Here is a 26,276-nt window from a genome sequence, read left to right as displayed (position 1 = left end):
GTACCGCCCTTTGGCTAGGCTCGCCCTATAGAAACACCAACTTACATAAATACATACATACTGGAGGTACAAGCCACCAGACTGGGTCTGTAGGTGTTCCTTCCATGGTTGTAAGGTCAGGCTGTCCTGATGAGGCCAGCCAATACAACCTTAATATATTACATCCAGAAACAAGGAAGAATGAATTACTGTTCTCTGTTTCAAGAGGCATAGATACTCTGGGATTGGGCCATCAGCATCGACAACGAAGTGGCCTCTGCAGTGGCCTGAGCTGCCAAAATGACTGACCAATTGGAGACGCTTAGTGGTGCCCTTTCAGTCTGTCGTGAGCGGTAGCGCCATCAGGAGCAAGTGCAATTCATCTTTCAGCAATAAGGCCAGTGAGCATCAGACTGGTTTGCTACCCAGGAGCAAGTAATGGCGGCACTACGCTAGCAGGTTCTGGCAACCCGGGGTCCAGGGGCAGTACCTTTTTGATGAGATGGTCAAGCATCTTCTCTTACGCCTTTCCGCATTATCCCGTCATTCGCTGGATGCTGTGGAAGGAGTAAATGGATCACTCTTCACTGATAGCCCCTTCATGGTCTCGTCAGTGCTGGTACAGGAAGGTACTGAGACTGTGGCAGCCGTGCGCTTTACAAGTACAACGCATTTACATTTACATTGCCTGCTAACCCGCCAGTTCAACTCAAGAATCGTCCCTGGCTCCTTTCCAGGCACAATGGAAGCAGTCTCCATCATTACTCCAAGTCGCTCAACATGACAACATGGTTCGTGTTTGCTTAGAATTCAGCCATCTGGATATTCTGGTAGCTGCAGGGATTTTTTGGCCCAGGTACGAACACCAGCTAAAACAAAAACCTCCAGTGCTAACTGGAAGCATTCATGCACTTGGTAAAAAGACAAATGCTTCAATTCAATACTAGTGCAGCCCCACAAGGTGCTACCTTGCGCCCGTCACCCTTCCTGAAGTGGTCTCAAATAGGTCTTTGTCAGGGCACATATGACTACAGTCTCCAGATTTCAAAGAACTAAAAACCCTCCCTCCTTTCTGTTCTCCCAGAGGCTAACTAAACAATTTATGAAAGGACTTTTTGGGGTTTGCCTCCAGTAGGGAATCCTCCACTGCCATGGGGATTAAATACTGTACTGAGACAACTTATCCTTACCTCTTGAGCCCATCCATTGGGCACACCCAAAATTGACCTAAGGCAGATGGTACTGTTGCTCTGATCTCAGCAAGAAGGGTTGGAAAGTTGTAGGTATTCAAAATAAGGGATATACACCTTTGGCTTACCAAAGACAAGTTCATCTTGTGCCCAAATCTGAAATTGATGCTTAAAGTCTCCCTGGCTTTTCATTACAATTTACTTGTCTCTTTCAATAATTTCTTCCTAATTAATCCACTTCAAAGGAAAAATCCTTGCACTCTTTAGATGCCTGCAGGTGCATCGGGTTTACACATACAAAAATAGGGACTTGTGTATGTCAGACCAATTGTTTCTAGCCTTTGGCCAACCAGGCAGGGGCTGCCCCTTATCAAAGCAAGATTATGCACATCAGCTGTCAGCCTTCATCCCCTTCAGTCACATCCAAGGAAAGAGTCCACTCAATAACAGAGTGTGAGCACGTTCCACCAGAAATATGGTGTCAACAGCTGAGTTCGATGGTGGAAAGCCTTTACGGGATATTTACCACGTGTACATGTGGAATCACTGTCACCAAGCACTAATGCCAGGATGTGAATGCAGCAGCCGACCCATCATTGGGCCAAACATTAATTATTTCAATAAGGTGAGCCTTAGTGCCTTGTTCAAGGTGTAATGTACTGCCTGCTATTCTGATTGAAGCATGTGAATCTATGAAAGATTTAATGCTGGAAAAGAAGCTAGTTCCTTACCTGTAACTCCTATACCCCAGCATTGGTATCTTTCACAGAGGCATCTGCGACCCTCCGTCCTCGCTGGTCAGAGGTTCACTTTTATAACTTCACACTTGTGCTTTGAAATCAGAACTATGGTAACGTCTAGGGGAGATAGAGAACTACGCACTTCTACCTCACTGGTCCAAGTTTGGGTTATTTCAAATGAGGTGGATGTGCTACTAAACTCACTGCTGTTGGGCCTGTAGAGTATAGACATTTGAACACTTTGTTCTGCTATTTCAAATTATAGGAGCTTCCAAGATTGCAGACTGTTAATGATTAAAGGATGTCAATCAATGAAAGGTACAAGCGCTGAAGAACTGGAGTTACAGGTAGGTAACAAATTTCATATTAAGCGCAATGAAATGGGAAGGAATCTTGTTTATTGTAGAAACAAGATGCTCCATTGCTCTCCTGCTGGAGCTATATCTCACCAACTGACACAGAAAAATGAAAAGGGATTGGGTACTAGATGTGTTGTATTTAAATGCAACTTGCTGCAAGGATGGTTAGTCTGCATTGTTTAACAGAGAGAGTAGAGGATGTGGTCTGACAGCTAGATTGCCGACTTTGGTGTTGGAAACCAAGGTTCGAGCCTTGGGGTCGGTGTCGCGTCCGCATCCTGTGACTCTGGGCAAATCACTTTGGGGCAGATTTGCAAGCCCCATGCGCCACCGGTGCATCACGTTACGTGACGCACCAGTGGCGCAGCCTGCTAAGGGATATTTACAAGCACAGGTAAAGTCACCCTGCGTGACTTAACCTGAGCTTGTAAATATCGCCCTGTTCACGCAACACTTTGCGTGTTAGGGGCGGGTAATGGGTGTTGCTGTGGGTGTTCCCAATCAAGACCCATGTCTACTGATGCATTTCCAGATTTACGAGAAATCGTAATCCTGGAAATGCGTCAGTTTGCTGAGCCACCATAGGGGTGGTGTAGTCAAGTGAAACGAGGAGAAATGTTTTAATTTCTCCTTGTTATTTCCTCTTTCAATGCAGGCTGCATTCTACAACACTCTACAGCATTGAAAGAGGAAAATATCTGCAGTGATTGCTTTTGTGCAGGAAGGGGCCCCTTCCTTCACAAAAGCAATCTCCCCATGGCGTAGGCATCCTTGCACCATGATGCAAGGGTGCTTGCGCCGGCGTATGGCAGCTGTTTCTGCGCCAGCGCAGGGGAGAGCACAGGAATGCGACATATTATTGTAGATATGTCGCATTCCTGTGCTCTGAAAGTGCCGCAGCGTGACGCAGCCAAAGGGCTTGCGGTGCCCCGCTGCGGCACTTTCTTGCATATCTGCCCCTTAATCTCTCCGTGCATGAATGTGTCCTTGTGTAACGTAACCGGTGCTCATGTAAAGCGCTCCAATACCCTTGGGTCGAGTTTGCGCAATATAAATCTGCATTAAACTAAAAAACGCGAACCGTGAGTTAGCATGTACGAAATGAATTGAATGCAGAGGTTAAACGAGATTCTGGTGATCAGAGAATACTATAATAGTGTGGTGTATCACATGCCCCTAAAACAATCAGAGGATAAGAATAATAGTGTGGTGTATCACATGCCCCTAAAACAATCAAAGGATAAGAATAATAGTGTGGTGTATCACCTGCCCCTAAAACAATCAGAGGATAAGAATAATAGTGTGGTGTATCACATGCCCCTAGAACAATCGGAGGATAAGAATAATAGTGTGGTGTATCACATTCCCCTAAAACAATCAAAGGATAAGAATAATAGTGTGGTGTATCACATGCCCCTAAAACAACCGGAGGTTTAGAATAATAGTGTGGTGTATCACATGCCCCTAAAACAATCGGAGGATAAGAATAATAGTGTGGTGTATCGCATGCCCCTAAAGCAATCAGAGGATAAGAACAATATTATGGTGTATCGCATGCCCCTAAAACAATCAGAGGATAAGAATAATAGTGTGGTGTATCACCTGCCCCTAAAACAATCGGAGGATAAGAATAATAGTGTGGTGTATCACATGCCCCTAAAACAATCGGAGGATAAGAATAATAGTGTGGTGTACCGCATGCCCCTAAAACAATCAGAGGATAAGAATAATAGTGTGGTGTATCGCATGCCCCTAAAACAATCAGAGGATAAGAATAATAGTGTGGTGTATCACCTGCCCCTAAAACAATCGGAGGATAAGAATAATAGTGTGGTGTATCACATGCCCCTAAAACAATCTGAGGATAATAATAATAGTGTGGTGTATCACATGCCCCTAAAACAATTGGAGGATAAGAATAATAGTGTGGTGTACCGCATGCCCCTAAAACAATCAGAGGATAAGAATAATAGTGTGGTGTATCGCATGCCCCTAAAACAATCAGAGGATAAGAATAATAGTGTGGTGTATCGCATGCCCCTAGAACAATCAGAGGATAAGAATAATAGTGTGGTGTATCACATGCATCTAAAACAATCGGAGGATAAGAATAATAGTGTGGTGTATCGCATGCCCCTAAAACAATCAGAGAATAAGAATAATAGTGTGCTGTATCACCTGCCCCTAAAACAATCAGAGGATAAGAATAGTGTGGTGTATCACATGCCCCTAAAACAATCAGCCTCATAATAGATAATAATCATTTAAATGTCAGTTCCTGGTTTGGAGGTCTTACTGTTGGAGGTGACTGCAATCTTCCCTTATACTGTTTGTTGGGGACAAGGCACTGGGAAGACTTACCATTGATAAGTACCAAAAAGCCTTTAAAGAAGTGATTAAAACTAATATCATTGTTTGTGCCTGGCACATGTTATATATGTCCAGGTCTTTTAAGAGTGTGCCCTCTACATCAAAGTGTAACATTCCTATTCAAGGCTTGGCTACATTTTTATAGGCACATCATGGATTAAATCTATTATATATGTCAACAGAGGGCTGACTACAGGACCTTACTATGCCCCAGAAAGCTGACCCTTGACTTAATGGAGGTGAGAAGAAGACCCCATGAGGCGGAGACGGCACATTTCTATTGAAGTACACTTCCATTATAAAAGGAATAATTCAATAAATATTTGTAAACTCAATTAAGCTGGTAAAATGTCATTTTTTATAAAGTGGAATTCATTTTCGGTTGCTCTAGAAGGGTAGTCACTGCCTATGTAGTGAATAAAAAGAAAGGAAAAGAAAGAAAGAAAATAAAATAAATGAAAAAAGAGAAGGAAATAAAGTAAATAAAGGCATGTGAAATTGACGAAAGTCTGACAAAATGTCGAAACACAAAATATCGACATACAAAAATATCACAACAAAAATACCGATGTCAACAATATCGACATCCTATCTCCAACAATGCAAGTACAAAAATATCGAAAAAATAATATTGATGTCATAAATATCGTTATTAAAGAATATCGGGTTTTTTTAACTTAAAAAAATATGTAAAATAAATTAAATAATACTTATAAATATAATAAACATAGGTAAACATATTTTTTAATATTTAAAAGTAATAATCAATATACATATTTTAATTTAAAAAGTATTTAAACATATACATATAATACATAATATATACTTATTTAATAATAACTTTTAATACTTATTTTATTAACTTATAAATAATTAAAAATATTATAAATTACAAATTCATTCATACATATAAAATAATAATATAAATACAAATTAAATAAAAATGTAAAACAAATTTTAAAAAAGTAAGGAGAATGTTGGATAGCATAGGGGTAAAAAATAGTATTCCAACTCCAGAGAGTGCAACAGTAGGGAAAGTGTTGGATAGCATAGGGGTAAAAAGTACTATTCCAACTCCAGTGAGTGCAACAGTAGGGAAAGTGTTGGATAGCGTAAGGGTAAAAATTACTATTCCAACTCCAGAGAGTGCAACAGTAGGGAAAGTGTTGGATAGCATAGGGGTAGAAATTACTATTCCAACTCCAGAGAGTGCAACAGTAGGGAAAGTGTTGGATAGAGTAGGGGTAAAAATTACTATACCCATTCCAGTGAGTGCAAAAGTAGGGAAAGTGTTGTATAGCGTAGGGGTAAAAATTACTATTTCAACTCCAGTGAGTGCAACAGTAGGGAAAGTGATGGATAGCGTAAGGGTAAAAATTACTATTCCAACTCCAGAGAGTGCAACAGTAGGGAAAGGGTTGGATAGCGTTGGGGTGAAAATTATTATTCCAACTCCAGTGAGTGCAACAGTAGGGAAAGTGTTGGATAGCGTAGAAGTTAAAAACAACATACTTGAAAATAATTAAAATATTAAAAAATATCAATTAATTAATTATTAAATAACTATAAACTATTTAAAAATAACAAAAAAGAGTTAAAAACATAATTACCAATGAATAATTAATTAACAATAAATTAATAATAAATACCAATAAATACAAATTAATATTAATTAACAATTAAAAAATATTAAACATAACAAGAACATATTAATTATAAAAAATAATTACCAATTAACAAATATTGAACAATTAAATAATGTATACCAAAAAAATCATTATTACAATTAATTACCTATTAAAATTATGTATTAATATATTCACAAAAATGTCAATATATAATATTTTATCATATTTAATTAACAATTATTGATTAAACAACAATCAATTAATATTCATACACAAAAAATAATTTTGGATAATTAACAATTAATAATTATTGTGCAATACATTAATTATCAATACCCCACAATTAATTTAATAATTACTTAATTAAATTCCAATTACTTCCAACACTATTCCTCTATAAACACACAACACACTCAAATAATAAAATAGCCCACTTAACTTAATTATCAATTAATCAATTAATAAAAATGAATTACTAATTAATAAAAATTAATTACCAATTAATAAACGCGCCAGGACACTTGAGTAGCATTGCGCGATACAAATCTATATATAACATATAACATACAACATAACGTAAAAAGAAATTATTAATTAATTGCGTTTAAATTACTTCCCACCCTATTCCCCTATAAACCCACAACCCACTACAGAACTTAAACACTAAAATCAATTAAATGTATTTATAATTAATAAAAATGAATAATTAATTTACTATAATTAAATTACTTCCCACCCTATAAACCCACAACCCACTACTGTACTAAAACACAAAATTTAAATATACATACAAAATTATTAATAAAATACATGAAAATAATACATATATCGATATTAGTAACATTGATATATTTGATATCGATATTACTAACTTTGATATTAAAAGCATCGATATTATTTACCTTAAGGTCGATATTCTGTCCATTGAAATTATAAACATCGATATTTTGTACCATTGAAATTAAAACATTGATATTATTGTATATCAATATTTTAATTTAGATATTTTGGCTACTCACCGAAATTGACTTCAGTTAGTATGCTTAAGCCATTGCAGCCAATTAAGCATTGTCTGTTGTTTAAGGCAACTTTTGTCAGGCCTTCAATGCCAATTTTTCTTTCTTAGGTACCTAGTGAGTGTGTGTTAGTGCACTCATGGGAGCATATCTATCAATAAAATGGTGAAGCGTGTCGTAAAGCCAAGAAGACTAACAACACGCTCTGTCCCTTTAGAAATGCAGGGCTGCACCATATTTACTAGAATATGGTGCAGCCTGCGTTCCCCTTGCACTGGCTCTGAATTTAGCCACCTAGCGTCAATGCTGGCACCCTTGCAGCATAGTGCAAGGGTGCCTGCGTTGAGGGGAATATTGTTTATGTGCAGGAAGGTGTCCCTTCCTGCACATAAATAGTCTTTGCATGATTTTTTTTCACTTCTATGTGTGCTGCTTAATGCAGCACACATAGAAGTTACAAAATGTAATTTGTTTTTAAAGATTGTTTATGTGCAGGAAAGGTCACTTTCCTGTACATAAACAACCAATGGCCTTTTGCTGTTTCTATGTGTGCTGGCCACTCAGCACACACGGAAACAGCAAACACGAGGAGAAATAAAGCATTTCTCCTTGTTTCGCCTGTTTAAGACCAGGTTTTCCCTGGTCCTAATTTGGTGCTGCCGCCTATTTAAGCTGCCCTTGTAAATACGGGGCAGCGTCAAAATCAATGGATGTTGCGGTGGAACGCCCACCCTAATACCCATTGCCCTCCCCTTTCACACTAAGTACAGAGTGAAATTGTGCCTTATTTACAAGGCAGACGTGGCTTAACACTGCCTTGTAAATAAGGCGAAGCACATATCGCCATGGGAACGTCACTAAAAGCGACGTTCCTGTGGCGATAGGGGCTTGTAAATATGCCCCATGGTGTCTTTAGCTAAACTGCTGTAGTTGTAGGTGTTCTGTATCTGATCCAGCGTCACGAGGGATGACGCTTGTCTGCTTTCTTGAGTGCAGGATACAACATATTAACTACCTCTCTGCATGAAAACTGGGGCCTAAGGACTGAAATAACTGGTTCCTCCAATATTTAATAATTTCACTCAGGGACCCTCACGTAGGCCTGAGACAGATATGGGTACCTCAAGATGAGTCTGGCTAGTATTTGGTACAGATTATGAAGTGCATATTGGTACTGTTTAAAGCACCATTGTAGGAAAGTGCCTCTTTTGATATGGTCAGCCCCCACTTTTCACCTGATGTCTGATGGGATTTTGAACTGTAAGTGAACTGGGTCCCTGTTAGCCAGGTTCTTATGCCAGATCTCTTTTCCAAACACTGTACCATGATTGGGACAACTTCAGTTACCTCTGTAAGTCCCTAGTAAATGGCACCCCTGATACCTAGGGCATGGGTACTGAAAAAGGTCCTTTGGGGCTGCAGCACTGGGTGTGCCACCCCAGGGACCCTTTCCATGGCTATTCACTCTGCCATTCCAGGCGGCTTGTCTTGGTGCAGAGAAATCCGAATAGTCAACATGGCACACAGCCCTGTTTGCCATGCCTCCCATACACTGCATGGTATATAGATAAGTTACCCTCCCGCAGCCTTCAGCCCTAAGTATAGCTGCACCATATCCTATGTGTGGGCATATTCACTTGAGCAGATATGCCCCTAAAAAGTCCAGTCTATTCTGAGATGTTGTAAGTGCACAGAGAAGCCATAGAGAGTACATGGGCTGGATACTTGTCAACATGAGTTTCATAGCTCCGTGATGGCTTCGCTGTTTGGCTCTAAATATCTTGTTTTAATAAATCCTCACTGATGCCAGTGTGAGATTTATTAATAAAGTCACATAGAAGACCCTTTTAGAGGGTCTCCTGAAAATCTACCAAGCACTGGTGTGGGTCCTGATTTGTTTTTCCCTGCCTGCTACTACCAGACATTATCCTGACCTCATGGGGTGAGAGCCAGCGATCTCAGGGGAATGTGCTTCTCACTTCCTTCAGGATAGGATGGCCTTCCTGGGCAAGAAGTTTCAAAGGCAATGCCGCCTTTGAAATCCAACCCAAGCTCCCTTTCCTGCTCCACTTTTGGTAGGACAATTAGTTAGATTAGGAGGAGGGTCCCCTCTTAGCCTACACCATCCCTAGGGTAGGGCAAGCAATGTGAACCCCTCTCCTGAAATTCCACTATCTTGAGGGGAAACATCATTTACCACGAAGGCATTACCACTACTAACGTTTACCACGTGACACTTACCACGCAGGGTGCCTTCCACGCAGGGTGCCTTCCACGACGTCTTTACCACGGGCTGGGGGGGAGACGTGGTATTCCTTCGAGTCGTTCTGCGTGGGCTTGGGGGGCAGAGGGGGGCTGGGGGGGTCTCCCCCCCCAAAAATAACAAGCGGGGGGCAGAGGGGGGCTGGGGGGGTCTCCCCCCCACAAAATAACAAGCAGTTAACTTTAAAAAAAAAAACGAACATAATTTTAAAAGAAAAAGGAAAGAGCCTCCCCCAAAGACGTGCCGTGTACGTCAAAAAAACAGTCCTTTTTTTATTTTGGTATACGTGTTTTGACGCTTGTTTCAATGGAGGATGGAAGTAAGGGCTCGTAGAGAAAGACGTGCAGGTAAGACGTTTCTAGGCGTAGTAAAATCCTACGTTGTTAATACCAGCGTGGTAAAGCCACTTGCGATGTAAAATTCGCGTGGTAAAGCCATGCGTGGTAATTGAAATCGTGGTATAATCATATATTCTATCTTGAGATGGTGAAAAAACCTAGGCAAGGGTAGTGCCTCTTTCCACAGAAAGTGGTCACTAGAGGGTGTAGACACCTTAAAGGTAGCTAGCCTATTGGCTACAACATGTCACCCTTTGTAACGCCCTAAAATCAGTATTTAGGTGGCACCCCGAAGATCTGAACATTGGATTCGACGGACAAGGAAGACCAGGAAAAAGAAGACCTACTGCTCAAGAACTGAAGCCCTTCTGCAGAAGAAAAAGGCGCCACAGCCTGCCTACTGCTCCCATATACAATTCCTGCTGCTGTTTCTTCCTGAAACCAGAAAGGACTCCAAGAACCCCGGACCACCTCCAGCCTTCGGGAAATCGCACTGAAGCTCCCTTGGAGTGAAGATATCCCTCCCCTGCTCACAGCAGTCACCAATCCAGTGAAGTCCAGTATGTTGACGTGCTGCTCCTCGACAACCTCGTTGCAGCACCGAAGCAAGAAAGGGAACAACAGCTCCGGACAGTTAGATCTTCCTCCTCACCAAGTTTGGAGGCAGCAAGAAGCATGTGGCCTGCTAATCAAACTATGCAAGAGGGGTGGCTGTGATCCTCTACAGGGGATTAAGCTGGCACATGCTCTCTGTGCTTTGCGATCCGCATGGGACGATATATCCAGCGGGCTGGATTTTTGCAGGGTCGCCCACTGATATTGGTTTTGGTGTACGGTCCAAACACAGATGTCCCCATTTTTTTTGCTGAGGTTTGGTGACTGATGGGCACCATGGTAACCAGCGCAATACTGTTTGGTGGGGACTTTAATGTGATACTAGATGCCAATGCAGTTAGATCCAGTGCGACAGGCTGACCGCATCCGCAATCTGCAGCTCAATTACAAACAATCATTACTGATAAAAATCTAACTGATGTCTAGCGAGCACATCACTTGCATGATATGGGGGACATGCATCAATTCTTCCCATAACATGTGGTCTAGAATAGATTTCTGGCTTGCTTCCAAGAAAATCGTTTTATAGATTCTCAAGGTCAGACTCCTAGCTCGGACATTGTCTGAACACACCCCGTGTTTTTAGAGATGCACCCACCTGATGCTGATCCGTGGGCCTTTTCCTGGAAGCTCCCCTCTGGCACTTTGTGTGAGCAGGTTTTTCGCCTCAAGGTTAGGGAAGTAATCATTGAATACTTTACCCTGTCCCCATCCAATCTTTAGGAGGCCTTCTAGGTGGTTATAAGTGGGGGTTGTAACAACAAGCAGGCTGGGACATTGAAGATGATTTAGGCGACCCTGTCTCACCTAGAGGCAGATATCCATGCCCTAGAATTTCAGTACTGTGACTCTGGTGAGCCAGACTTGCTCGCATGCATCCTCGACATGCCTTCCAAATATACGGAAGAGACTCTTTGTGAGACTAATTACTTGAGCAAGGGGACCAGGCAAACCGTTACAGGGAAGGGGAATTGCTGGGCAGGACCTTGGCAAGGATGTTGTGCAAGCCTTGGGCGAGCGACTATATAGTCAAATTGCGGGATGTCCACCACAATATACGGGTTGGGACTGAGGCTGTCCAACACACCATGATTGATTTCAATTACTACTTGTATACTTCTTCTCAACGCTCCCCTCTCCCGGATATGATCTTCTGCCTGGATTCAGTGCATCTCCTTTGGTTGGAAGAGGGTCACTGCCTTTTCCTGAATGAGTCCTTCACAATAGAAGAGACTGTCCAGGTTATATGTGGGCTGCCCAGAGATAAGGTCTCCGGCCTTGATGCACTTACGCAGCCTTTTACAAGGAGTTTGCACCTTTGCTAGGCCCCCATCTTCTGCATATCTATGAGGAGTCTGTGCGCACGGGTGTCCTACGTCCCTCCTTGCGGTAAGTTCTTATATTGAGCATCCTTAAGCCTGACAAGGACCCTACACACTGTGAGTCTTATAGACAGCTCTCTATGATAAATATTGAGAGTAAGATACTAGCAAAATGTATTGCCCTATGCCTCTTACCTCTGCCTTCAAGGCCTTTGATTCGCTTGAATATCCTGATCTTTTCTGCCTCCTTGAGTGGTTTGGTGAGAGTTGCAAATTCATTCACTTAATCTGACTGCTCTATACCTTACCTGTTGCACATTTGCGGATTAATGGCACGATCTCACCTCCCTTCGCGATTTCTCGAGTTACACTTCAGGGATGCTGGCTCTTCCCTATTCTCTTTGCGGTGACAATGGAGCAGCTAGCGGCCCGCTTGAGACAGCACCACTCGCATCGTAGGCTAGCTTTCCAACCTAGGTGTGTTCTTGTCTCCATGTATGTGAATTATGTCACCCTGTATGAAACCCATCTGAAAATCTGGACTTGCTCCTTACAGAGTTTATTTGGTTTGGGGGCATAGCAGGCATCACTATTGACTGGACAAAGTCCATTTTACTACCGTTATTGATGCCATGCAAACCTATGCTTCCAACTTTCCCCTGACGTGGGCCGCCGATTCTGTCTATACCAGGAGATATGGTTCAACCATAAGACGGAGGAACTGTGGCACGACAATTATGGCAGGCTGATGATGTGGCTTAAAAAGCATGTGGCAACATTGTCGAAGTTGCCCTTATCCGTAACTGGTAGATTGGCTATCGCCAAAATGATCATACATCCTTAATTTTGTATCTCTTTATTAACCTACCTCTTCCCCTTCTGACCTGCTTTCATCGACAGTTGCGGGCCCACCTTGTTTGGCTGGCTTGGGCTGGTAAGCAGCCTTGTGTATCATGGGAAATTCTCACATTTCCATTAGCACAGGGTGGTCTTGGTGCACCCGATATGGATCCTATTTTTTAGTGCCCAGGCACACTTTACACATTTTTGGCGGAACCCAAACCAGTTTCAGTCTCATTCGTCTCCCGAGGCAGATCATATGGCTCTGTGTCCACTTTGAAAATACTAAGAAACCTCTGAACTGACCTTTCTAATTTATCCAGTCGGTGTAACTCAATGTATATTTAGCAAGAATACTGCACACATATCTAATAATCAGCAAAGGACTTCCTTTCTCGGATGGCTCGGAACCCCATTTTTTTAAGGCGATATAAAAAATTCTAAGGAGGCGTGCATCGTACTGGAACTACGCTCGGCACTCACAGACAAACAATTCCTCCTTGGATATATAACTTGAAAGTACAAGGTTTACTTAACTGCATCCCAGGATAAACCAACATTGCTAGAGCCTAAAGAGTTCCCAAAATAGCCATGCACCACCTTATAACTAGCTGAAACAGCCACCGTCCTGTTCCAATTTGGGCCATCCCTGATTACAATTACCAGAGAAAATCATCAGACAGAGTATATATGTGAAGAGCCCCCAGTTCTTATAGTATGCCTCTGTGTCGGCCCAGATGAAGGTGGTAAAATTTTATCTCCACTGAAACGTACGCAGGCCATCTACAAACACCTGTGAACTCCACCAAGGAGGACCATCAAAATAAGGATTGACAACCATAAATACATACAGGATTGTTACCATGTAAATAGGACATACATTGTCATATTGAGTCCTCATATCTCAGCTGTTTCATGCTTTTTAACAATTTTGCACAGTGTGAGAATGTGTGTGCATGAGAAGGATGAATGGTGAGATAGTTTCTGAATGAATGGATAATATTGACATTGTTTAGTTTTTAATTATTGTTCTATGGGGGCACATGATTCTTTTTTGACTGTCGAAATAATGAATTGTAATTTACTGTTATATCTTCCAATAACAAAAAAAATATAAAAAATACCAAATAGATTTTTTGAATCCATGAAAAATGAAATAATCATAAATTAAAATGATGAATAAAATAGAAGTCTAATGAAAACCTAGTGTTTGCTGATTATTAGATATGTGTGCAGTATCCTTGCTAAATATACATTGAGTTACACGGACTGGATAAATTAGAAAGGTCAGTTCAGAGGTTTCTTCGTATTTTTAGTATGTTCGCCTTCCCCCTCCTCTAGACCTAAAAGTACGTTGGGGGTACCTTAGCTTCGATATATCTGTGTCCGCTACGGACTGCGATCTATGGCCTCTCTCACAGGGTGTGTTGACACTCTGATATGTACGTTCTTGGTGTAGAATGAGATTGGAGCACCTATTCGTCCCTTTAGCACTGATTCTTGGACACCCACAGCTCTCTGTGACATCTGAGGCTGGTGGGCAGGTGCATCTGCATTGACTGCAGCTTACCTCCTTTATAATTGCAGACTTTGATGGCACCTTTGTTACCTATCTACAGGTATTTCAGGAACCTCTGGCTTCCCTTCTGGATAACCACAGGCTAGGTTCTCACAATCCATTGATTATGGGTTATAGTGCTAATATTACCTATTACCAACTCTGAGAGTCTATGCGCATCCTCCATGCCACTTTTCCTGCGGTCCCCGGTATTCATGGTGCTCGAAGAAATGCTCGCTAATTCCTCGCTGTGCAGACTCATTATGCGCATTTATGCGAGCATGCAGCGGACAGCTCCGATCCGGGTAGCCTCTTCCTGGCAGATGTAGTCGGACGATATTAATGTGGCAATTAGCGAGGAACAGTGGTCCTTTTGTTGCACTCAATCTCAGGCTCTCTCTTCCAAATATAGGCTGCGCTTAATTCATTTCAATTTCTTACACAGATTCTACCACACACTGGCGGGGCTGCGACAGATGGGCTTGGTAGAGGTCTGTGCTGCACCTCTCCATGCATGGACCTCTTGCATTTGGCTTCCTCCACGACTGCCTTGCTGGCAACCGTTTTTGACTAACTAATGCCTTCCCTTAACTGATTCAGTCGGAGCGTTGAATTCAGACGCCCCCAGATGGTGAGATGCAGATTTCACTCAGTGGCAATGCTGCTGGGTACTCTCTGTTCTATTCTCTCCTTCTTGTTCTTCTCTTTCCCTTTCTTCTTTCTCTTTCCCCCTTTCTTTATCCTTATGGATTTAATTGGAATTCTGGATATTGCTGATTATAATGCTTTTGGCTTATGTAACGCACCTGCATAAAAAAAATTGAATTTGTATGACTGTTGCTATATGTACTAAAAACAATTAAAAATATTTTTTACAAAAAGTTTGGAGGAACTAGGACCTACTGGAGCCGCGGCATACCAATACCCGGGATACCGGACTCCTAATGGTAAACACTGAGAAGAAGAGTCCACTCCGGAAGCACGAGAAGTAAGCACCAGTCGAGGGACATTGAGACACCTGAGACCCACATCCTGAGTGGCCCAGCTGTCACGAGATCACCTCTCCAAGTTGCCTGCTCCTGACCGCGGGGACCTCAAGATGCACGATGCCTGCCTGATTTGTTCGCTCAGCACCCGGCCCCAGCACCGACCAACTTATTTATTTATTTATAGTCTTGTAACGCGCGAGAATCAGCCCCGAAGGGGTATCTCCGCGCGTGACTGGCCTTGCTCTTGTGGTTCCAAGACCACAGCACCTCTGATCTCGGCTGACCTGGGATTCTCCCAAACTTCTCCTGCTGGAACTTTCGACCTGGTTCCGACATTGACCTAAAATGGGAAAGTGAACTTTGAAAGCATTGCCTGCATTTATATGTATTTTTCTGCTTTTACCCCATTGTTTCCTATGGTGCCTAATTGCGCATAGAAGTGATATATTTATTAAACTTTGCAAAATAGTATCTCCGAAAGTACTTACCCAGGATCTGTGTTTATAGTCTTAAACATTATATAAAAATCAATATTTTTTTCCAAATTAGTCTCAGATTTATTCTTGAGTGTGTGTCTGATAAGCCTTTCTGCTTGCCCACACTATCACAAAAAGAAAGTGAGTATTATCTACTTTTACCTCTACCTGCCTTTTGGGGATGTCTCACACTTTCTACATAGTGTACTTCATTTTAGTTCACTGCACAGAGCGACGGTTTACTACAAATATTTTAAATGACTGTGAACTCTTAAGGTTGGCCTCCGAGCGACTATTGGTTTCGCTGTCGGTGAAGAGCTGGCCTCACCGGAGCTTCGCGTTGGCAATCACCGGGGGAGGCAGACCTTTGGCACAAACTGGTTGTTTGTGGTCAAGAGGAGCACAAACTTCTGGAATTTTACTTTTTCTCTTTAGGAGGAGCTCTCACTGATGCCAGCCAAGTGTCCAGGACCTTGGGGGCACCTCTTGGGGATCAGGACATACTCCAAGACAGGCCAGCAGCAGGACTCAGACAGGTCCAGGCAGGTCCAGTTGCAGCTGGTTCCTTGTAGCTCAGACAGGAGGTAAGCCAGCCGACCCTGGAATCACTCTGGGTAACCTGGGGGCAAGGCAAGCAGGTTCAGCCTTCCTTCTTTGGACTGCAGGACAGTCCTTCAAGCAGTAGTGCAATCCTTGGGCAGCAGGGCAGTCCTTCGTCTGAATCTTCCACAGGTCCAGGAGTGTTTTCATGAGTAGTTCTGAAGGTCCAATATTTATACCTAGTGCCAGCCTTTGTACGGGGGGTACCCTGACCTACCCCCAACACTGATTCTGAAAAGTACTTTCCCTTCTCCTGATCAAAACTCTAAACTGTATCGGTTGACAAAAGCACAGCATGTCAGGTTCCTTTTTTTTAGTGCTGTAGGCAAAGTCCTTTGAGGTGTAAGTAGGACTGGGTGCAGCCCCTCTCTATTCATCCTGCCAGGATGGCCCATCCAGCCAACACCTAAGTCCCCTTTGTGTCACTATCTGGAAGTAATACACAAACCCCAACAGCAGAGCCATTCACAGTCATGTGACCCAAGACACTGGCTGAAGCCACAGTTGCTTGGGACAAGAAAATGTCTACTTTCTAAAAGCTTCAGAATTCCAACTCAAAAGAGGATTTTAAATGACAATTAATTTTAGTGTAAACAGCATATCTCCAGCTGCTCCCAGTCTAAAGTTAGCACTTACTAAATGTAATAAGATAATCCTGTGTGAGTCATGAGGAGATATAGGCCTCACAACAACGAAAAAAGTCTTTAGGAGTTTTTCACTGTCAGGACATGGAACGTACCTATGTACTACTTTTCAAATACCAGGCACTCTGCCTTATGAGCATTTAGCGCCTGCCGTATGGGTGACTTATGCGTATTAAAAAGGCATGTTTAGATCTGGCAAAAGGTTTATTTTCCCAGGTCAAAAAGCCGGTAAAAAACTGCACTACATGCTGCCGTAGCAGGCATGAGACATGTTTTAAAAGGCTACTTTAGTAGGTGGCAAATTAGGCTGATGCCCACTTGTAGCATTTAATTTACAGGCCCTGGGTACGTGCAGTAGCATATACCAGGAACTTACAAGAAAATTAAATGTACCGATCAGGTGTAGGCCCATTTTACCATGTTTGAGGAGAGAGCACAGGTGCTGGTTAGCAGTAGTAAAGTGTACAGCATCCTAAAGCCAACACAAACAAATGAAGGCAAGAGGAGGCGTGAAGGTTAATGTTTTGGAGAATATCAAACTAAGGTCTAGCTGGAAGTCACCCTTTTGATATGGCAATAGTTGAGAAATGTGCGAGCCAGTATAGGCAGCTGCCTTAGGGTGCCATCATAAATGGCCAGAAGGTGGCACCAGACTGAAACGAATGACTTGAAATGTCCTTGCTATCTGGAAAAAAGGAAGAACTTAAAATGCAGGAAATAATTTTGCCGGCCGACCTATGAAATTCTTGCACCAGAGATGCTACTATGAATATTTATGGGGTACATTATCTCTTCATGCAAACACAAAGACTCACCGGTGACATTTCTCGGATGAGATCATGCGCAACAACGAACAAGTCCCTCTCTTTCTTCACTTTAGTGCGGAATGACAAGATGGTTGAAGGGTGCACAACTTGCAGCTCTTCGGCAGCATCGAGGACAGCCAATAGAAAGCACCGGAATGAATTTAATGCCTCAATATCAGGAGCTGCTGCTGAGCTTACACCAGTGCCAACGACCAAAACGATGTCTTGCGGATTTTTAATTGTAAGGCTTCTTAAAATATTCCTGCAATTAAAGTATTCCTGCATTAAATACAGTTTTGTTAGAATACAAATATTTGTAAAAAACAAACAAACAACACAATTTCAAATGTATCATTGATATGAAGTGCAAAATGAGAACACATATTTCTATCATCAATAGCAACCCAAGAAGGCTCTGCTTGAGCCGATACATGTTGGGTCAGTTTCCCCATTATTTAATAAATTGACTTGATCATTTCACCATATGTTGTAGTGTAGTTCCTATAGTCCCAATAGGCTCTGCGCATTGGAATAATATATTCAGTAGTGTAGACGTAGGACTGAGGTTATCTAGGTCTTTACTGACTATATTAGACTTACGTTTTTTGCCAGCTAGCTCAGAGTTCACTAGAAACTTTCTCGAATAGGCAAGGAGGAGTTTAACCTCCCTGGATAGACAAGAAGGGATTTAGTTTCTGACAACCATAAAACATGACAACTTTGCTCTCCCTGAATAAGAGTATATCTCTAGAGTCGTGTGAAAACAAAAGACAGCTATTTCACTCAGTCAAAGGTGCGTACTTAGTTTCACCAGATTGCAGAGAAAAAGAGAGACGGGCGTTTTCAATAAAAGGTGTTATTTATTGAGCAGTCTCTTTCCTCATACAAGAGAAATGAATTGCTACAATTGCAATACTTATAGTTAAGTACAGTGCATACAGTAAAAGCAGGATTATGAAATAATACTGTAAAAGCATTGATATGGTTTCTTAGCCATATGATACTTTAAAATGGATAAAATAGATACATACATATATACATTGACTAATCGTACTCAACTGGTGCTTCTAACTACGCCTACCCCGGTGTACCTGATCTAAGCCTAATACATGGGAGGGAGTAAGTAAGTAGCAGTTTAAGTTAAGTTTGGGTTGCCAAGAATCTCACTCAAGAATTCTCTGTAAGGGTTTAGTCAGTTCAGTACCTGGGTATTAGAAGGCAGGAGGGCTGGTATCTCTCTCTCAGGACTCGGTATCTCAGTCACCCGCAAGGGTAGGCTGGAAACGCCGGAGGCTGGATTTCTCGGCAAGAGAAAAGACAGCGTCTTTCTCAGCGCGTCAAAAGGGAGGGGCAGCGTCCGTGGGCTCTCGCATCAGCTGGGCTCTTCGGAAGTAGTAGCTGCTCTGCTCCAGGATTACCACCGTGTGTTTGCTTAAGGCAGCGTCGGTATATTTATACCTGAAAGGTGCCGGGTTTGACGTAAGGCTGGACATAAGACGTCAATAAAGATGTCACTAAGAACTGGTCGTTTTTACAGTGCTTTACAGGAGTTCTCGGACGAAATCAAAACAATAGCAGCGGGGATTTCCCAGGTTGCTGGAGGCTTGGATTTGTTTAAGAACTCGGTGTGCTTTCTAGGGGGCTGGAGGAATAGGCTTGCTTAATGTGACAGCATGCGCTATGACCGAATTATGAAAAGGGTTTCTGTGCCGTTGCAGGGATATTATTGATTTATAACCGGACAAGGGCAAAGAATAGGATATTGATTCAGGTACCTAGATAAAACACACTACAATGTAAGCAGTCTTCAAAGGTTTCTACTTACGCCAGAACGGGACTTCTACCCACTTGGGAATTATGTTTAGCTGACATTTTAAAGCAAGGAGAAGCCACCCCACATGGGGAAGAATCCAGCGTACTACAATGCCCAGGATGCAATAGTGTATGGCCACACCCACTTGCGACGGCAATTGACTATTAAGTGAGCGCATGAACAGTGCTTCCTCTTGCCTTCTAGCAACACCACAGAGGAAGGGACTTTGAACATCCCGAAACGCGTCTGGCGTAAGAAGAAACCTTTGAAGACTGCTTTTGAATTGTTTCCTGCTTGCAAGATGTGCCTATCATTTCCGTGTGGCTTCACTCCATTTAGGCTTCCCTGTGTGGTGGATATATATATAAATATCTGTATCAAATGTCGAGACTCATGACTACCAGCAGATGGGCCAGGGCTCATTGCGGACATACTAATAATCTGCATACAAATTACTCAGTCTTACTTCCTCTATTCTGGGGGACAGAAAACACGAGCCACCCCAACCTGTTGCAGCTGCAATAATGTATTCTTTGCAGCAGAGTTTCTCTGCTACACAGAACAAACTATTGAAGCAGCAACTGCTTGGAGTGGCTTGTGTTTTCTGTCCCTCGGAACGGAGGAAGAAAGACTGAGTAATTGGTAGGCAGATTATTGGTATGTCTGCACATGAGTATATATATTATAAATATAAAAAATGTATTTATTTATATATATATATATATATATATATATGTATATATATATATATATATTTTAACTCAGTCTTTCTTCCTCTCTTTCTATACACACACACACACACACACACATTGGAATTTAATAAAATATCTACTTTTCCATGGGACGGTTTGCTTCATAAATCTACTTGTCTTGTAAAAAAATCCACTTGGCCGTTTAGGGCCATGTAGTGCGGTGCAAGTTATGGCAATAATCTCATTATTGAAGCCTCTCTGATTTTGTCAGAGCTAATATACAGGGTCCAATTACGATGTTGTTTGGAAAGCCTCCGGATTGGATTTGTATTACAGAATCGTACACATTTCCCAACGACCAATTACGCTGCCTTGAAACTGTTCGGGCAGTTGGAATCGGTTTCGAAAGGCATTCAGACAGCCTCAGTGTTTTGGAGCTGAATCGTACAGTTCTATGGCCACAGTTTCCGAATGAGCGATTACGATGACCAATTCAGAAAGCTGTTCCAAATGGGTCTGCCCAAAATGAAACACCTGTCGCAATATGTCTTTGGGGGCCCGTGGGCCCCCCTTTATCTGGATTTGTCCGATTGGAGCCAGTGGGGCTACCCAAGGTACCTCTCTTCGCAACCATGCACAATGTGGGAGGCGCCATGTGGTGCCTGCCACAGGGTGCAAGGTTTTCCCCAAACCATCCCTGGTGCCAGTAGGTATCTACAGTTAGGACCTACTTTTCATAGGAAAAGTGTTTTGACTTGCTTATGACTTTGGCGCCATTTGATGGATCTTCACAAAATTTTCCCAAAACACTGCCTCACTTTGTCTAGTTGTGCATGGAAAGTTTCGGGTTATTCGTCAAGTGGGGGCCAAGACAAACGGAAGGTAAAACAAAAAGTGTGTTTGCAATGTTAAGTCCAATAGAGATGTTAGACACGAATACAGCCCGAACCGCTCAATGGAATTATACCAAATTTTGCAGAAAGCTAGATCTTGGTCCAGAAAATTGGTTCTTTGTGATCTGTTGTTAATCCGTTCAGTTGTTTTTGAGATAATAAAGAAAAAAGAAATGTAGATACCTAGGGATTCAGAGTCTCGGGGAATCGTCGAGGCCACCCGCCACCAGCAAAATCCACAATTGGCTGGTTGCAACCTTAGTAGAAAGTTGCGGCCACCATTTTAGATATAGGGGAACGGTCCCCAGTTGGTAATGAAGTGGGGCCAGGATAGAGGTACTCTAACGTAATGGGTGCAATATAGGGGTCTATGAGGGAACCTCTGATTGTTTAGAAAATACTCCAAAAAAATACACACACAGTCTTACACACTCATACACCCTCTGACAGACTCACTGAGACACTGTCACATCCATTCATAAACCCACTGAGGCACTGAACACCCACTCACACACTCAGATACTCTTACACCCACTCACAGACCCACTGAGACACTCATACCCACTCACTGATACACTCACACACCCATTGGTAGACTCAATTAGACCCTCTCACACCCACTCACAGACCCACTTAGACACTCACACACCCACTCAGACACTTTTACACACATACACAGATCCACTCAGAAACTCTTACACGCACTAACAGTCCCACTCAGAAACTCATACACTCACTCACAGAACCACTCGGATACTTACACAACCACTCAGACAACCACTCACACATACATTCACAGACCCACTCAGACACTCTCACACCCATTGACAGGCTCATTCAGACACTCATACACCCACTTACCAATCCACTTGAACACTCACACCCAATGATAGACTCACTTAGACCCTATCACACCCACAGGCAGACCAACTCAGACTCCTATTCGCCCACTCACAGACTTTCTCAGGGACTCTCACACTTACTCACAGACCCTATCACACCCACACACAGACCCACACACCCACCCAGTCACAGACCCACCCAGACATTCACACACCCACTCACAGACCAACACCGGCACACAAACATCTACTTCCCAAACCATACAGCGACACAGACCCACAGAACCAATTACCCACCCATACAGCCAGTCACACACTTACAAAAATGCTCACACACCCACTCACAGACCCATTTAGCCATTCACACACCCACGCACTAACCTAAACAGCCACTCACAAACCCACTCTCAAAGGTTACAGGTTACGGTTATGAAATATAATTTTAAAAACTTTCGACATTCACAAAAAGAAACCAAAGGTATAGGAATGTTATAGTTAGGCTCAGATTTGACACACACAAAACCATAGAAATTCAGCATTTATAGTTACCTAACGGTCCTAACCTAACTATAACTTACACCCCGCTATGCACTTGTAGGAAAGTGGCTCTATATATACTGGACCAAAGTAAGGTACAGTGTGTATAGAGTCCCCAGTCCCCAGAGGTTCGGCAGAGGCTAAAGTTAGATATAACCTTACTCTCTAAAGTGGTAGCTTGGGCGAGCAGTAAGGCAGTACCAGAGGACAGTGTAAAGCATTTGTTGTACACACTCAGTCAGCAAATGGTCTCACACACTCAAGAACTGAACTCTAGGCCAATTGTTTTGTATCAAAAGATATAGTTGTTGTATTTTAGAACCAACAAGGAATCAAAATATACTTTCTCAGGATGAGTTACTTTAGTTAAATACTTTTTAAATAGGCAATAGACTTTTTGAATGCAATAGTTACAGTTTGTTGCAATAGGCAACACAATTTCAAGCACAATGCAACATTGAGCTCAATGGGAATTTCTAGTTAAATGCAATTAGTTACTTTGTAGATTACTTCTCTAACCTCAAGACTGGATCCTAGAATAAGTCCTGGGACATGTCCTGTAAACAGTTAAGTAAAAGCATTTTGGTTACAGTAGTGATCTTTAAGAAATATTATTGTATTTTAAAAGTTGACAGAAACTTTTCTAGGTGAAATTACCAATGTTAACCTACGGAAGGAAATTCAATTTGTAGGTAAAGTATGTTCACGTTACTTTTGTAAGCCAGTGCTGGACTCCTAGGTTCAGCACTGGGACCTCTATCTAAAACAGGTAAGTAATTTTGTTTTGGTAGTTGGTACGATTCTTAAAGAATATTTGTAGTTTGCAAATATCAACACTTAGAAGAAATTTCACAGAAAAACAGTCAATGGTTTCCTATGGAAGAAAATTCAATTTGCAGGTGAGTAAATCGGAATTCGTTGTCCGGCTGATTTTAGGTGAATATTTGGAAGTTTCCAAACTCCACACTTAGAAGAATTTTCGAGAGAAACCAGTCAACGTACCCTATGGAAGGAAAATGAGTTATCTGCTTTTAGGTAAGCACTTAACTGGCAGAGTTTAGGTTCTGGGCATAGACTCAGGGGTTCCCCAGGGTCAGGTAGGTACAGTTGGTACACCCTCAGTGGCACAGGGATAGCTGGGTGCAGAGGTAGTTAGGCTCAATGTTATCCAATGAGAGACAGGGGGCCTTCGGTTGGTGGCTGCTGGCAAGCAGGCCACGTGGCTGTGGGAGCTGGGCTCCTGTTCACTTGCTCAGGGCAAATGGAAAAGTAGGTTAGGGCCAAGGTTGCACTACCAAGGGCATTCAGGCGGCTGGGTGCAGGGTGCTTTTTAACCGTCTGGCGCTCAATGTTATTCAATGGAGATCTTGGAAAGTGGAAAAAGGCTGCAGGCTCGGGGACGGAGATTCTTCTGGAGCGACCAACACTTCCAGAGGTAAGTTGGGGTATTGGAGGATAGGTAGGCACACAGGAGTTGGGCACAGGGGGCCGTGGGGCGCCAGGTGCAGGGGTGTCTTTTGACATCGGGAAATCTCACCCTCAGCTTGTCGCGGTGGGAGGGGTCCCTGGTTGTGAGGCTGCAGGCGTCGTCTGGTTCGTCGAGGAAGGTCTTTGGGAACTGGACTTCAGGTTCCAGTCGCCGGGGGGACACCCTCGTGGTCTTTGCTCACTCAGGCACAGGCCAGGCTAGGCGGGTGCAGAGTGTGCTGGATTTGCGGTTCCTGGCTGGCTCCAGGGGTATTGCTGTTTGAGCAGTACCACTGCTCATGGGAGTCCTAATCTTTAAGAGGGTCAAGGCAGGCAGGTCCTCCAGGGTTTTCAAGGTTGCTGCACGCAGGAGTCGCTGGGATTTAGCAGGAGCAGGTTCAAGGATCGAAAGGTCTGTAGGGCTGGGGCCGTCCTCTTGTTAGCAGCTGCAAGGCGGGTCTTCTTCTTGATCTTCTTTCTTGTTTTTGAATCAGAATCTGAGGAAGGAATCTTCAGGGTGCCCCTAAATACTAAATTTAGGGGCGTTGCAGGTAGGGTGAGGGCAGGGACCAATGGGTCCCTGTCCTGGGGTGGGTACATCCCCTATCCTGCTCCTCTCCTGTGGGAGGGGGCAGGTACCTAGCTGTGAGTGGGTAAGGCTCCCCATCCTCAAGATGGCGGTAGCCCGGGTCGTGCTTCACCTCGCCTCTCCCACCTGAGGGGTGAAGTTGGCACAGGCTGGGACCCCCCCTTCCCTGATGTAGGGTTTCCCGCAAGTCTTCCCGCCAGAGTGGGTTTCAGAACTGGTGGGGGCAAGTTGTTGAGTACAGCAAGTGGCCTGGAGAAGCTCACAAAGGCAGCATGCCTTTGAAGCTTCCCCCTGCCCATCCTGGGGGAGGAGACCTAGCACCTCGTCCAGGATGTGCATTGTTGCAGGCCCAGGAGAGCAGGGAGCTCTCCACCCAGGGCTCCAGCAACATGTCTGCTGCGTGGCAGCCTAGGCAGCCTCTCAGACAAGACTTGGATTGTAGGTTAGGTTTCAGGGGGCATCTCTAAGATGCCCTTTGTAGTGAATTTTACATTAAATCCCACACTGGCATCTGTGTGGGTTTAATGTGCTGAGAAGTTTGATATCAAATGTGTCAGTCTTCAGTGTAGCAATTATGGTGCTGTGGAGTTCGTAATGACAACCTCCAAGCACCATATACTCTTAATGGCATCACTGCACTTACAGTGGCCCAGGGTACTGTAGGGGCACAGTGCTCATGCACCTGTGCCCACACCACTAAAAAAAAAAAAAAAAAATGTACATTGATACTTGTATAGCGCACTACTCACCCGCAAGGGTCTCAAGGCGCTTGTACGAATACCGCTGTGGAACCCATCCTGGCTTTCCCTGTGAGGTGTCCACTCCTGGGCACCCCCAAGGTGGAGGCCAGGCATCCTTAGCGTTGTGAGGGCCGTTGTGGAGATTAAGCAAGCTATTGCCCAGAGTTGCAGAGTGGGACCCATGATTGGAATAGGCACCGAGGCAAGAATGATCAGGTCCGTGGAATTTTGAGCCCAAGACCCGCCGAGGCGGGGAATTGAACCCTGGTCCCGGACTAGACCTCTGCATCAGGGTCTGCTGTTCTAACCATTGAGTCACACGTCTCCACTGGCATAGGGCACCCAGCTAGAGGGGTGACTGATGTATGCCAGGGCAGTGGGTTTGTGGGCATGGCACACAGGGATGTGGGCACCTGATTGGCAGGAGCCCAGGGCACACTTAGTCAAAGCACATCAGCAATTCAGCAAAAAAATGGGGGCATACCATGCAAGAGTGATGGCATTTTCTCACACACTGCTTAGGACCTCACATATTATATCACTTCTGACATGGTCAGTGACATCACTCATGACATCTGAAATGACATCACGTATGGAATCATCCAGAGAACCACTGACACATCCACTCACATACCCACACAACCACTCAAACCCACTCACACACCCATACAACCACTCACTCACATACCCATTCACTCATCCATAGAGCAACTCACACACCCACTCACTCAACCATACACCTACTCACTCAGTCACTCACTCACCCATACAGTCACTCACACGCCTACTTATTCATCCATATAGCCACTCGCACACCCACTCAGGTTTCAGGTTTTAATGTCTTTATTTCGATGATAAAATCATAAAAGACAAATTTTAACAATCATTTAAAACAATTTCATTGTCCCTACATAAAACAGAGAATATTATAAAATAGTTACATCTATATATAATCAACGATCTAGACTCT

At 43.2% G+C, this 26,276-nt stretch overlaps 1 protein-coding gene across 1 annotated transcript in view; it reads right to left on the bottom strand.

Moving 5' to 3' along the window:
• The window catches only part of LOC144769972 (protein FAM118A-like), a 489,392-nt gene that overhangs the window by 337,351 nt on the left and 125,765 nt on the right, over positions 1-26,276 (bottom strand). The window contains exon 3 of the mRNA XM_078654167.1: positions 17,743-17,995. Within this exon, the coding sequence (XP_078510293.1) occupies positions 17,743-17,995 (253 nt within the window). The remainder of the gene's footprint in view (positions 1-17,742; positions 17,996-26,276) is intronic.

Source organism: Lissotriton helveticus, chromosome 7, assembly GCF_964261635.1.
Source record: "Lissotriton helveticus chromosome 7, aLisHel1.1, whole genome shotgun sequence".
Taxonomy (NCBI): Eukaryota; Metazoa; Chordata; class Amphibia; order Caudata; family Salamandridae; genus Lissotriton; species Lissotriton helveticus.
The sequence above is the reverse complement of the archived record's forward strand: the minus strand, read 5'-3'. Positions and strand labels throughout refer to the sequence as shown.